The sequence below is a fragment of the Somniosus microcephalus genome, chromosome 4 (assembly GCF_052327205.1).
Source record: "Somniosus microcephalus isolate GS21.2 chromosome 4, FLI_Smic_1.0, whole genome shotgun sequence".
NCBI lineage: Eukaryota > Metazoa > Chordata > Chondrichthyes > Squaliformes > Somniosidae > Somniosus > Somniosus microcephalus.
The window spans coordinates 53,493,458-53,506,992 of NC_140990.1; the positions used below are offsets into that span (position 1 = coordinate 53,493,458).

At 48.5% G+C, this 13,535-nt stretch overlaps 3 protein-coding genes across 3 annotated transcripts in view; 2 read left to right on the plus strand and 1 right to left on the minus strand.

Annotated features, from left to right (window-relative positions):
• The window catches only part of LOC147118894 (uncharacterized), a 31,999-nt gene extending 27,149 nt beyond the window's left edge, over positions 1-4,850 (minus strand). The window contains exon 1 of the mRNA XM_085983989.1: positions 4,577-4,850. The gene's annotated coding sequence lies outside the window, so the exon portion shown is untranslated. The remainder of the gene's footprint in view (positions 1-4,576) is intronic.
• Positions 4,423-9,659, plus strand: LOC147118895 (uncharacterized). Its single transcript, XM_085984656.1, has 2 exons — positions 4,423-4,551; positions 7,939-9,659. The coding sequence occupies exon 2, from the start codon at positions 8,230-8,232 to the stop codon at positions 9,307-9,309; it is 1,080 nt and encodes a 359-aa protein (XP_085840782.1). The 5' UTR covers positions 4,423-4,551; positions 7,939-8,229; the 3' UTR covers positions 9,310-9,659.
• An 899-nt stretch (positions 9,660-10,558) lies between these two features.
• Positions 10,559-12,185, plus strand: LOC147118896 (uncharacterized). The gene has a single exon (XM_085984662.1). The coding sequence runs from the start codon at positions 11,260-11,262 to the stop codon at positions 12,070-12,072; it is 813 nt and encodes a 270-aa protein (XP_085840788.1). The 5' UTR covers positions 10,559-11,259; the 3' UTR covers positions 12,073-12,185.
• Positions 12,186-13,535: the final 1,350 nt, after the last annotated feature.

A 13,535-nucleotide genomic window follows, 5' to 3' on the forward strand; every position in this document is an offset into this window, starting at 1 on the left:
TGGTATATATATCAGAATGGCACACGCCAATCCCCCAGGATGATAAGAGTTGCGTCTGCGTCAACAGACGGAAAAAGCCAGGCAATGTCTACTTTGTCATTTTACCCAATATCTGCAAAGCCCTGGGAAGCAGGGGGATATTATATGAACACCTTCGAAGGGTGGTACCAACCAAAGTACGACCGCTCCCAACAGCCTCCCTTCCTCACCCTCACTAAGGCCACAGGTATGGAAAGGCTACCGGGGACAATATGTTTAGTAAGGAATTTGGCTAGGGGGATATTCGTAGGCACTAGTCGGTGCACGTATAATTTTACAGTAACTGGTACTGCTAACGGGTTTCCCCTTAGGTTTCCCCGTTACCCGTCCCCTCAGTATTATGGTTGTACACTGCAAGTCCCAAACGCCCACCAGACAGGTACTTTCAACTATTCCCTGGTATCTGCAGGGTTTGATGTTGATAAAACCACCTCGTACAATGGGACATACTTTATTTGTGGCCACAAGGCATACCCCTGGTTGCCACGGGGCTGGACAGGATCATGTTACCTGGCATATGTGGTGCCATACATTCATCACTTGCCCTCTCTAGCGAATCATCATTATCGATCCAAAAGAGCTATTACTGAAACAGAACAATTCTTCGCTATCCTATTCCCCGGGTATGGAACAGCCAGGGCAATAGAAGAAATTCGGTTTGTAGCCTCGATTCTTGAGGAAGTAGCCAATGATACGGCTGAGTCACTGAGTAAAATTAACAATGAGATGGTGGCAATACGCACAGTTGCCTTACAAAATAGAATGGCTCTAGATTATCTGCTAGCGGAGAAGGGTGGAACATGTGCCCTAATCGGAGCAGAGTGTTGCACATATATCCCGGACAACTCCGAAGATATTACAATCAATTTTTAAAGTACAATCGATTAATATATGTTACAGGGGACAAATTAAGCTTCAGGTTTTGATGTTAAAATGTCCTGGCGGAATGGCTGTGCAGAGCGGCGGAATTGATTTGTATGATACAATGAAATGATCACGATGTTGTAAATGTTTTTAATGTTCAATAAAGTATATTAATAATTTAAAAAAGTGGGTAGAACTCGCACCTCTGAGTCAGAATAGTTGTGGATTGAAGTCCCACTCCAGGGACTTTGAGCACCAAAATCTAGGCTGACACTCCAGTGCAGTGCTGAGGGAGGGCTGCACTGTCAGAGGTGCTGTCCTTCAGAGGAGATATTAAATCGAGGTAACAACAGAAAATGCTGGAAAAACTCAGCAGGCCAGGCAACATCCGTGGAGAGAAATTAGAGTTGACGTTTCGGGTCGAAACCCTTTTTCAAAACTGGAAAGGAAATGAAATAGATCGAAAGGCAAGACTGCGATAGAACAAAAGAAGTAAAAGAGACATTAAGAGGTATTCAAAACCAGGCGAGATGGTAATAGGCCAGTGGAGACAAAAGCCGGCTGAGATTAGGTGTGAAGTGTACTGGCAGGATAAGAGACAGCTGCCAGGTGGGAGAGAGAAAAAAAAGGAAAGGGGGGGGGGAAAGGAAGACCCAAAACAAAGGGGTGGAAAAAATTATAAGTAAAAATGTAATAGGGGCCGAGGTTATGATCTGAAATTGTTGAACTCGATATTGAGTCCGGAAGGCTGCAAAGTGCCTAATCGGAAGATGAGGTGCTGTTCCTCGAGTTTACGTTGAGCTTCCGTGGAACAATGCAAGAGGCCGAGGACGGTGAGGTCCGAGTGGGAATGGAGCGGTGAATTAAAATGACAGGCGACCGGAAGCTCATGGTCACCCTTACGGACTGAACGGAGGTGTTCCGCAAAGCGGTCACCCAATCTGCGTTTGGTCTCCCAAATGTAGAGGAGACCGCTTCATGAGCAGCGAATACAGTATACTAGATTGTAAGAAGTACAAGTAAATCGCTGTTTAACCTGGAAGGGGTGTTTGGGGCCCTGGACAGTGGGAAGGGGGGAGGTATAGGGGCAGGTGTTGCATCTCCTGCGCTTGCACGGGAAGGTGCCAGGCGAAGGGGAAGGGCTGTTGAGGGTGATAGAGGAGTGGACTAGGGTGTCTCGGAGGGAGCGGTCCCTACGGAATGCTGAAAGGGGAGGGGAGGGGAAGATGCGTTTGGTGGTGGGATCACTTTGGAGGTAGCGGAAATGGCGGAGGATGATCCGTTGAATGTGGAGGCTGGTGGGGTGAAAGGTGAGGACAAGGGGAACACTATCGTGGTTCCGGGAGGGAGGGGCAGGGGTGAGAGCAGAAGTGCAGGAAATAGAATGGACACGTTCGAGGGCCGTGTCAACCACGGTAGAGGGGAATCCTCGGTTGCGGAAAAAGGAAGACATGTCGGAAGCACTGGTGTGGAAGGTGGCATCGTCGGAGCAGATGCGGCCGAGACGGAGAAACTGGGAGAATGGAATAGAGTCCTTACATGAGGCGGGGTGGGAGGAAGTGTAGTCCAGGTAGCTGTGGGAGTCAGTGGGCTTGTAGTGAATCTTGGTCAATAACCTATCCCCAGAGATGGAGACGGGGAAGTCGAGGAAGGGAAGGGAAGAGTCGGAGATGGACCATGTGAAGGTGAGGGAAGGGTGGAAATTGGAGGCAAAGTGAAAATTAAATCGAGGCCCCGTTTCTAAGAAGAGCAGGGGAGCATTCCCCGTGTCCTGGCCAATCTTTATCCTCAGTCTTGCTGTGCGCTAATTGGCTGCCGCGCTTACAACAGTGACGTCACTTCATTGGCGGTTTGGGCCGAGTGCGGCACAGCAACCCCTCCCGGTCACCATGGGTAATAACCGCGCATGCCCAGAGAACACCAACACCCCTCCCCCACTCGGAGCTGCGCCTGCGCACTCAGATCCTGTCGAACGGAGTCGGCGCGGGGCATTCCGGGAAAGGCCTTGGTGTCGGTTACAGAGTTGCGATCGGTGACGCAAAGTGAGTTTTTCTCCGCTCCGATTGGGTGGAGAATCGCGCGGGGTGGGGGGAAGGGTGGATTGGGAGAGAATAAAGAGAAATAGAAAAACCTGAGAGTCCGCGAGGCCCTGGACCGAGCGCAGTCAGTTGGACGGAGCACGTGATCTCCTCGGGGACACGTGACCCGGGCCCACGGCCTGATTGATGGGAGCTTCTGACCAATAGGGAGCGAGCGGGGCGGGGCTGGAGGAGCGAGCTGGCGGCGGGTCCTCCAACCAATCGGGGAACCCGAGGGGCGGGACTGGCGCCGGCTGATTGTCTGATCCGCAGGGCAGCGAGTTTCTCCAGTCCCTTGTTCGGGGCCCGGGGCCAGGGGAGGCCGTGGGCCTTTATTCCCCTTATTGGACACAAGGCTCTTTGTCTCACATCACACTGGCTCAGAATAGGGACTTTTTAAATTCATCAATAAAAGCAGATAAACCCCATGCTTCTGTGGCACAAACTTTCTAATATTTTATAGAATCATAGAATGGTTACAGCACAGAAGGAGGCCATTCGGCCCGTCGAGCCTGTGCCGGCTCTCTGCAAGATCACTTCAGCGAGTCCCACTCCCCACCCTTTCCCCGTAACCCTGCAAATTCCTTTCCTTCAGGTACTTATCCAATTCCCTTTTAAAAGCCATGATTGAATCTGCCTCCATCACCCTTTCAGGCAGTGCATTCCAGATCCTAACCACTCGCTGAGTCAAAAAGGTTTTCCTCATGTCGCCTTTGGTTCTTCTGCCAATCACCTTAAATCTGTGTCCTCTGGTTCTCGACCCTTCTGCCATGTGAACAGTTTCTCTCTATCTACTCTGTCCAGAACCCTCATGATTTTGAACACCTCCATCAAATCTCCTCTCAACCTTCTCTGCTCTAAGGAGAACAACCCCAGCTTCTCGAGTCTATCCACATAACTGAAGTCCCTCATCCCTCATCACTGGAACGATTTTTGTAAATCTTTTCTGCACCATTTCTAAAGCACATCCTTCTTAAAATGCGGTGCTCAGAATTGGACACAATACTCCAGTTGAGGCCGAACCTCTCTTGTTCCCCCAAAGCTGTAAATCCCCGTCCCACACACTCTCCCTCCTCCCTGTGCTGAAATCCAAACCCATCGCACCATCTCCAACATTTCTTTCCTCCACTCCCAGTTTTCCCCCTCCCTCTACTCTGGTTGGGTTCAGTTCTCCACCCGCTGTGTGCAGAGTGAGAATAAAATCAATGAGCTGCTGATTTTCTCTGCTGGTCACTGGGCCTTTTTGAATGGACCAATAGGGTGAGACTGGGTTGCCCCAGGGTCGCCAAACAAGTATCAGCCCAACAAGGCTCCCTTTCAGGGGCCACTAATATGGGAGAAACATGTGGACCAATCAAGGGAGAAACATGTGGACCAATCAAACTGACAGAGACCCTGAAGCCCCGCCCACTCTTTGTACATGCACAAAGTACCGCGCATGCGCCATGAGAGCCGCCCTGTCCAAGATGGCGGCCATTGACCCAGATCACCCGGTCGGTCACTGACCGGGCCTGTAACCGGGGAAACGCGAGGCCTATGGCTCTTATTCGGGGCCTCAGGTCTACACCAGGTTTTTATAAATCTTTTAAACTCACTCGCGGGTCCAATCCGTCCCCTGCGTCCACAATTTCCATCTGGCTCCCGGCCGCTGACCCGCCTGTTCCACTCAATCCATCGCCACCACTCGCACTGCGCATGCTCAGAGCACATCCAGTTACTGCGCCGCCGCACTGGGCTCCTGTCGTCATTGATAGGGCACTTTCCCCCGCCCGGGGGATTCTGGGTTAATGCACCGCCATTGAACGCCCCAATTGGGGAACAGATTTTTTTTCTCACATCGAAGTTTGGGCCGGAGGGGGCAATAACAAAAATGAATGAATAAATAATTTTCAAAAATCAGTGTCCGGACCTGCAGTATGGACAATCTACAAGTTGGCTAAGATCAGGCTGTTTAGATTTAAGGGCCGGTGAGCAGAATGGACGCAAATTCCGCTACAAAAAAATAAATCCTTGGTTAGAAGTTACGGGAAGTTTCTCGGAGTGGCAGAAAGTGAAGTGTTGTCCTGCAGGGATCCTTGCTAGGAACACTGTTGTTGACCATCATCAGGGGTTGAGCACCACGATGGAACATTAGAGAAGTGAAACAAAGTGCACAGAGAATTGGGAGAGAGAAATATCAGTAAAGAATCGTTCAGAAATAGGAGGGATCAGACAAGCCAAATGCGAGGCAGTCTAAGATGGCTTTGGAGTGCATGTGCGTAAATGCACGGGATGTGGTAAATAACATTGGTGAACTGCAGGCACAAGCAGCCACATGGGACTCTGATAAAGTGGCAAGGACAGAGACCTGGCTCAAACAAGGGGAGGATTGGGAACTCAATATTCCTAGCTACCAGATATTCAGGGAAGGAAAATGGGGTGGCAGTATTGATCAAATAAAGTATTATAGCACTGGAGAGGATGGTGTACGCGAGAGGTCCAAAACAATCTATTTGTTTAGATTTAAGGAACAATAGAGGGACTATTATGCTACTGGGTGGATACTATAGGTTATCATATAGTGGGAAGGAGAAGAGAAGCAAATTTGCAGGCAAATTACATAAAGATGCAGGAACTACAGTGTAGTGATAATGGGGGGTTTCAATTATCCGAATATAGACTGTGATAGTAACATTGTAAAGGTCACTGAGGGGGGAGAAATTCCTGAAATAGTAAAACGGTTGTCAAAGGAAGGGTGGGGGCGGTTAAGGACCAAATAGGAGATATTCTTGTGGAGGCAGAGGTCATGATTGAGGTTCTAAATGAGTACGTTGCATCTGTCTTTACTAAAGAAGAGGATGCTGCCAATGTAGCAGTAAAGGAGGAGATAGTAGCGATTTTGCATAGTATAAAAATAAAGAGGAGGCACTTAACAGGTTGGCAGGCCTCAAAGTAGAAAAAGCACCCAGATGGATGGGATGCATTCTAGGTTACTGAGGGCAGTAAGGGTTGAAATTAAGGAGGCTCTGGCCACAATCTTCCAATCCTCATTTGATATGGAGGTGGTACCAGAGGACTGGAGGACTGCAAATATTACACACATAGAAACATAGAAGATAGGAGCAGGAGTAGGCCATTCGGCCCTTCGAGCCTGCTCCGCCATTCAATGTGATCATGGCTGATCATCCAAACTCAGTACCCTGTCCCCGCCTTTTCCCCATATCCCTTCAGCCTCAAGAAACATATCCAACTCTTTCTTGAATATATTTAATGAACTGGTCTCCACCGCCCTCTGTGGCAGAGAATTCCACAGGTTCACCACTCTCTGGGTGAAGAAATTCCTCCTAATTTCAGTCCTAAATGGCTTACCCCTTATCCTTAGACTATGACCCCTGGTTCTGGACTCCCCGGCCATCAGAAACATCCTTCCTGCATCTAGTCTGTCCAGACCTGACAGAATTTTATAGGTTTCGATGAGATCCCCTCTCAATCTTCTAAACTCCAGTGAGTATAAGCCCAATCGACACAATCTCTCCTCATACGTCATTCCTGCCATCCCAGGTATCAGCCTGGTGAATCTTCGCTGCACTCCCTCCATGGCAAGAACGTCCTTCCTCAGGTATGGTGACCAAAACTGCACACAATACTCAAGGTGCGGTCTCACCAAGACCCTGTACAACTGTAGCAAGACATCCTTGTTCCTGTACTCGAACCCTCTTGCTACGAAGGCCAACATACCATTTGCCTTCTTAACCGCCTGCTGCACCTGCATGCTTACCTTCAGCGACTGGTGCACAAGGACACCCAGGTCTCTTTGCACTTCCCCTTCTCCCAATCTATTGCCATTCAAATAATAATCTGCCTTCCTGTTTTTGCCACCAAAGTGGATAACCTCACATTTATCCACATTATAGTGCATTTGCCATGTTTCTGCCCAATCACCCAACCTGTCCAAATCGTACTGGAGTTTCCCGACATCCTCCTCGCAGCTTACCCTCCCGCCCAGCTTTGTGTCGTCTGCAAATTTGGAGATATTACATCCAATTCCCTCGTCCAGATCATTAATATATATTGTGAACAGCTGGGGTCCTAGGACCGATCCTTGCGGTACCCCACTAGTCACTGCCTGCCACTCGGAAAACGACCCGTTTATTCCAACTCTTTGCTTTCTGTCCGCCAACCAGTTCTCTATCCAAGTCAATACCTTGCCCCCAATCCCATGTGCCTTAACTTTGCACGCCTGTTTAAAAAGCGAGAGACGGATAAACCGTGCAACTACAGGCCAGCCAGTTTAACATCAGTAAGGGAAACTATTAGAGACAATAATCCGGCACAAAATTGATTGGCATTTGAAAAATATTGGGGTTATAAATGAAACTCAGTGCAGATTTATTAATAGCAAATTGTGTTTGACTAACTTGATTCAGTTATTTGATGAAGTAACAGAGAGGGTTGATGAGGGTATTGCAGTTCATTTTGTGTATTACTGGGAAACAAGGATGACAATTTTAAACTTGAGGCACTGCTGGACCAGGAGCCAGTGTAGGTCGCTGAGCGCAGGGGTGATGGGTGAACAGGACTTGGTGCGAGTTAAAATATGGCAGAAGAGTTTTGGATGAGCTGAAGTTTACAGAGGGCGAAGGAGGAGACCAGCTGGGAGAGAATTGGTGTAGTGAAGTCTGGAGGTGACACGGGCACGGACCAGGGTTTCAGCAGCTGATGTCAGGTCCCCACAGCAGGTGTAGAACTGAACCCAACCAGAACAGAAGGAGGGAGAAAACTGGGAGTGGAGGAAAGAAATGTTGGAGACGGTGCGATGGGTTTGGATTTCAGCACGGAGGAGGGAGAGTGTGTGGGACGGGGATTTACAGCTTTGGGGGAACAAGAGAGGAAAGAATGTTCCATAGAAACTAGAATTGTCTGTTCTGAATTTCTATCCTGTACTTACAGTGATGACTTTTGTAAACTCCTTTTACAGGTATTTGAAGGCTGAAATTGCAGTCAGGAAACTCAAACCAAACATCACAACAAGATCTGACAGTCACTCGATTCATCAGGATCCGAATATCATCGGCCTTTGAATGCGGAAGGAGAAATGTTTGTCTGTTCTGTCTGTGGGAAAAGATTTCAAACATCAGTGTGACTGGAAAAGCACCGAGACACACACACCCGAGTGAGAGTGTTCCAGTGCACTGACTGTGGAAAGAGCTTTAACCAGTTACACAGCCTGAAAAAACATCACACCGTTCACAGCGGGGAGAAACCATACATGTGTTCTGTGTGTGGACGAGGCTTCAACCGATCGTCCAACCTGGAGAGATACAAGGATACCTGTACCACGGAGAAACAGTGGAAATGTGGGTACTGTGGGAAGGGATTCAGTTCCCCGTCCCAGCTGAAAACTCATCAACGCACTCACACTGGGGAGAGGCCGTTCACCTGCTCCGTGTGTGAGAAGGGATTCACTTGGCCGTGTCACCTGATAAGACACCAGAGAGTTCACACTGATGAGAAACCTTTTAAATGTTCTGTCTGTGAGAAGAACTTTAAAAGCTCTGAGGGACTGATTAGACACCAGCGAGTTCACACTGATGTGAGACTATTCAGTTGCTCTCACTGTGAAAAGAGATTCAAGCACTCATCCAATCTCACTGAACACCAGCGAGTTCACACTGGGGAGAGGCCTTTCAACTGCACTGACTGTGGAAACAGATTTAAATGTGTTGCAGATCTGATTAATCACCAGCGAGTTCACACTGACGAGAGACCATTTCAATGCTCTGACTGTGGGAACAGATTTAAAAGTTCAGAGGGATTGATCAGACACCGGCTCATTCACACTGACGAGAGACCATTTCAATGCTCTGACTGTGGGAATAGCTTTAAAAGCGCTGCAGAGCTGATTAAACACCAGCGTATTCACACTGACGAGAGACCTTTTAAATGCTGTGACTGTGGGAACAGATTTAAAAGTTCAGAGGGAGTGATTAAACACCAGCGTGTTCACACAGATGAGAGACCGATTCAATGCTCTGACTGTGGGAACAGCTTTAAACGCTCAGCAGAGCTGGCGAGACATCAACGAGTTCATTCTGGGGAGAGACCTTTGAAATGCTTGGACTGCGGGAAAAGCTTTAAACGCTCTGTGAGTCTGATTAAACACCAGCGAGTTCACACTGATGAGAGACCGTTTAGTTGCTCTCACTGCGGGAAGAGGTTCAGGCGCTCATCCAGCCTTATGGCTCACCAGCGAGTTCACATGAGGGGGAGGCCATTCATCTGCTCCGTGTGTGCGAAGGAATTCACTCAGTCATCCAACCTGCTGGCACACCAGCGAGTTCACGTGTGACAGCAGGGGTTGGATTCTGCTGTTTTTTCTGCTGTTAATCACATCCAGGACTGAACCATGTTCACGCTGCTGGTGTTAATAACCCTTCTAACTGGGGTGGAATTTAATATTAAAAGAAAAGAAAGACTTACATTTATATAGCGCCTTTCACGACCACCGGATGTCCCAAAGCGCTTTACAGCCAATGAAATACTTTTTTTTTAAGTGTAGTTACTGTTGTAATGTAGGAAATCTGACAGCCAATTTGGGCACAGCAAGCTCCCACAAATAGCAGTGTGACAATGGCCAGATAATCTGTTTTAGTGATGTTGATTCTGGATATATGCCAAATAAATCAGCTTTGTTTTAAACAGTGTGTCAATTCCTTGGTTTTCCATGATAAGAGGAGACTAATGGATTTTCCTGCTACCGATTGTTCCATTTTTGGGCCTTTTCTCCTGTCTTACTCCAGAATTTTTAAGTTCCCATAAATTTGGTTACCCTCATGGGCAAGTCCCAGCTCCCCACATCTTCCAGAGAGCCTCTCCTAGCCTTGGTAGCCTAACCATAAGATCCTAACCCGAATCACTAACATAATCCCTAACCCCAACTCCTGACTGTATCACCCTAACCACAGTCCTCACATCTATCACTGATCCCTAAAGTGCCCGCTCGCAATAGTGATTGTGATGCCATTATGGTGGAGAGGTCAACGGCCAGGTTATTTTTGAATATATAACCCGCGACCTCTTCCACCTAGAAGGACAAGGGCAGCAGGCGCATGGAAACACCATCCCCTCCAAGTCACACACCATCCTGACTTGGAAATAAAGCGCTGTTCTTTCATTGTCGCTGGGTCATAATCCTGGAACTCCCTCCCGAACAGCACTGTGGGAGTACCTTCACACACGGACTGCAGCGGTTCAAAAAGGCGGCTCACCACCCCCTTAAGGGCAATTAGGGATGGGCAATAAATGCTGGCCTTGCCAGTGACGCCCACATCCCGTTAAAGAATAAAAAAGGTTTTCCTCGCCTCACCTCCTGGTCCAATTGCGCCTCTTCTGTTCCTCAACCGCTCCATTCACCCAAGACCCATAGTATTATTTAGAGGACAGGCCGATGATACGCGTAAAAAAGTTTCAATTACCAGGAATTTCTTCACATCCTCAATGGCGGCTCTGGGTACCCAGAATGCCGCGCGGTTGGGAATACGCCCTATCTGAGTGACGGGGGCCCGGTGCGCAGGCGCAGTAGAGCCGGGTTCCTGGGCCGCCTGGAGGAAGATGGCGGTCGGGACAGAGCGGACGCGGTAGGAGAGGGAGAGCGGACGCGGTAGGAGAATAAACCACAAGGCCGGCTTTATAATAAAGGGGCTGCGGCCTTAGAGCCGAATAACAGCCCCCGGGGCCGGGCTTCATCCAACTGCGGGGCGGCGGCTGTGAGGCTTTCTCCCGGGGACAGAAGGAGGGGGAATTGGAGCCGCGGGTGGGCTGGGAAGCTTCATAAACACCCAGTGTAGGCCTCAGGCCCCGAATAAGAGCCCACAGGCCCCGGGTTTACCCCGCGGTGACAGGCTCGGGTCAGCGGGGTCACTGGCCACCATCTTGGACAGGGCAGGATGATGGCGCATGCGTGGCTGACTTGGAACAGAGAGTGGGCGGGGCTTCAGGGTCCCAGTGACCAGGAGAGACAATCATTGACTCATTGATTTTATTCTCAGTCTGCACACAGCGGGTGTTTCACGATTTTCATAAAAGATTTCAGACATCAGTGTGACTGGAAAAGCACCGAGACACACACACCTGAGTGAGAGTGTTCCAGTGCACTGACTGTGGAAAAAGCTTTAACCAGTTACACAGCCTGAAAAAACATCGTACCATTCACAGCAGGGAGAAACCATACACGTGTTGTGTGTGTGGACGAAGCTTCAACCGATCATCCAACCTGGAGAGACGCAAGGACACCCGCACCATGGAGAAACCGTGGGAATGTGAGGACTGTGGGAAGGGATTCAATTACCCATCCCACCTGGAAACTCATCAACGCAGTCATACTGGGGAGAGGCCGTTCACCTGCTCCGTGTGTGAGAAGGGATTCACTCGGTCATCCAGCCTGCTGACACACCAACGAGTTCACACTGGGGAGAGACCGTTCACCTGCTCCGTGTGTGCGAAGGGATTCACTCATTGTTCCACCCTGCGAAAACACAAACTTGTTCACTCTGATAGGAGACCTTATAAATGTTCTAAGTGTGAACTGAGCTTTAAAAGTTCAAGTGGTCTGCTGAGACACCAACGCACTCACACCGGGGAGAGGCCGTTCACCTGCTCTGAGTGTGGAAAGGGATTCACTAATTCATCCAACCTGCTGACACACCAGCGAGTTCACTCTGATGAGAGACCTTTTAAATGCTCGGACTGCGGGAAGTGCTATAAAAGTTCCGGGGAACTGACATGCCATCAACGTGTTCACACTGGGGAGAGGCCGTTCAGGTGCTCTCACTGCGGGAATGGGTTCAAGCAATCATCAGAACTCACTGTACACCAGCGCACTCACACTGGGGAGAGGCCATTCACCTGCTCCGTGTGTGGGAAGGGATTCACTAATTCATCCCACCTCACTTCACACCAATTTGTTCACACCAATAAGAGACCTTTTCAATGTTCTGACTGTGAGAAGAGCTTTAAAAGCAGAAATGATCTGCTGAGGCACCAGCGAGTTCACAAGTCACAGCAGGGGTTGGATTCTGCTGTTATTTCTGCTGTTAATCACATCCAGGACTGAACCATGTTCATTCTGACAGTTGGGGTTTGTTTCCGCTGATGTTAATGACCCCTATAACTGGGCTGGAGTTTAATATTCTGGATATTTGTCAAATAAATCAGCTTTGTTTTAAACACCTTGTTGTGGATTTCTCATCTCTCTTCACTGACAGCAAAGTCCCCGTGTGGGTTAATCTCGAGGTGTGTAAGAAATATGTCCCAGCCGCTCTCTTCCATGGTTCAGAGCTCCTAGACACAGAACAGAAGGCTCCTTTACAACTGTGTTTAGAGTCAGGAAGAACAACGGTGAATGCTGGAAACGTGCTGTCAAATCAGAGATTGGTGTAAAACTGCGATCTGCTCCTGACTGAAAGTGAAACGGCAGGTTTAAGTTTCCAGTCTAAGAATGACTGTGGTAATTATTCTATGTAGTTTTAACATGTTTGTGTGACAGTCCTGAGTCTACCATTTTAAGGCAGGCATTAACCCATTTTAAATAAATTGGTTAAAGTCTGCATTAAAATAGCAGATGGAGGAGTTCACAGGAGCCTGTTAACTGCTGGTACAATTATACAACAGACATTTGATCTCCAGATAAAGAAGGACCTGCAGCGTGTTTCCAGGAATTCCCTGTTTTATTGATGTGTGTGTGTTAGACATCAGGATAACTAAAAATACACCTGGAACATCCACGGGGTGTGATCCTGACAGTTACTCCGGGATCACTCCCGCTGTGGAACTCCAGCACGGACCCTGCTGAAGGTTGTAGGCTCAGGGAGTGGGGCTTCCAGGAGTGGACGGTAAGAAAGCTGGGCTTCAGTATCCTGACAAATATATGGCGAGAACCAGAGGTATCCTTACTGAGGAACCGTCTGGGGTTTTACCGGCCAGCGTAGGTCTAGGGGAGAACTGTCTTACATTGAATCTAGTTTGGATCAAGATGAATTCAGTTTACAGAAGAATGGGGACAAATATCACCCAGAATTGAGGAAGACAAAAGCAGCCATTAGAGAAGCTCAGAGATCTTTGGAAAAGAAGATGCTGCACAATTGTGGTTATAATAGTAAAAGCTTTTCCAGCTCCGTCAGGAGTCAGAAGACCATTAAAGATGGTTTAAGGCCACTGAAAGGGAGTTCAGGACAGATTGAAACAGATTCCCAGGCTGTGACAGAGCTGTTAAATGACTATTTCACATCTGTCTACACTCCTATGGATGATGCTCAGATTCCAGCTGTGGGATGTGTTGGTGACAAAATAACATCATCAATATTCAAATAGAAAGGGATTGTCATCTTGGATAAAATCTGAAATTAGATGACGCTCCAGCTCCAGATGCTATCCACTCACGGGTGTTTAAAGAGATGGGACGGTGCTCTGTGAGCCCCTTGCCTGTATCATCAACAGTTCCATAGAGTCAGGGATTGTTCCCTGAGATTGGAAGGTAGCTCACGTCATTCACATTTTCCAAATCGGGGAGAGATCAGA

Excerpts from the sequence above, each read along its gene's own strand:
- LOC147118895 (XM_085984656.1), top strand. The coding sequence starts at position 8,230 with ATGTGTTCTGTGTGTGGACGAGGCTTCAACCGATCGTCCAACCTGGAG.
- LOC147118896 (XM_085984662.1), top strand. The coding sequence starts at position 11,260 with ATGGAGAAACCGTGGGAATGTGAGGACTGTGGGAAGGGATTCAATTAC.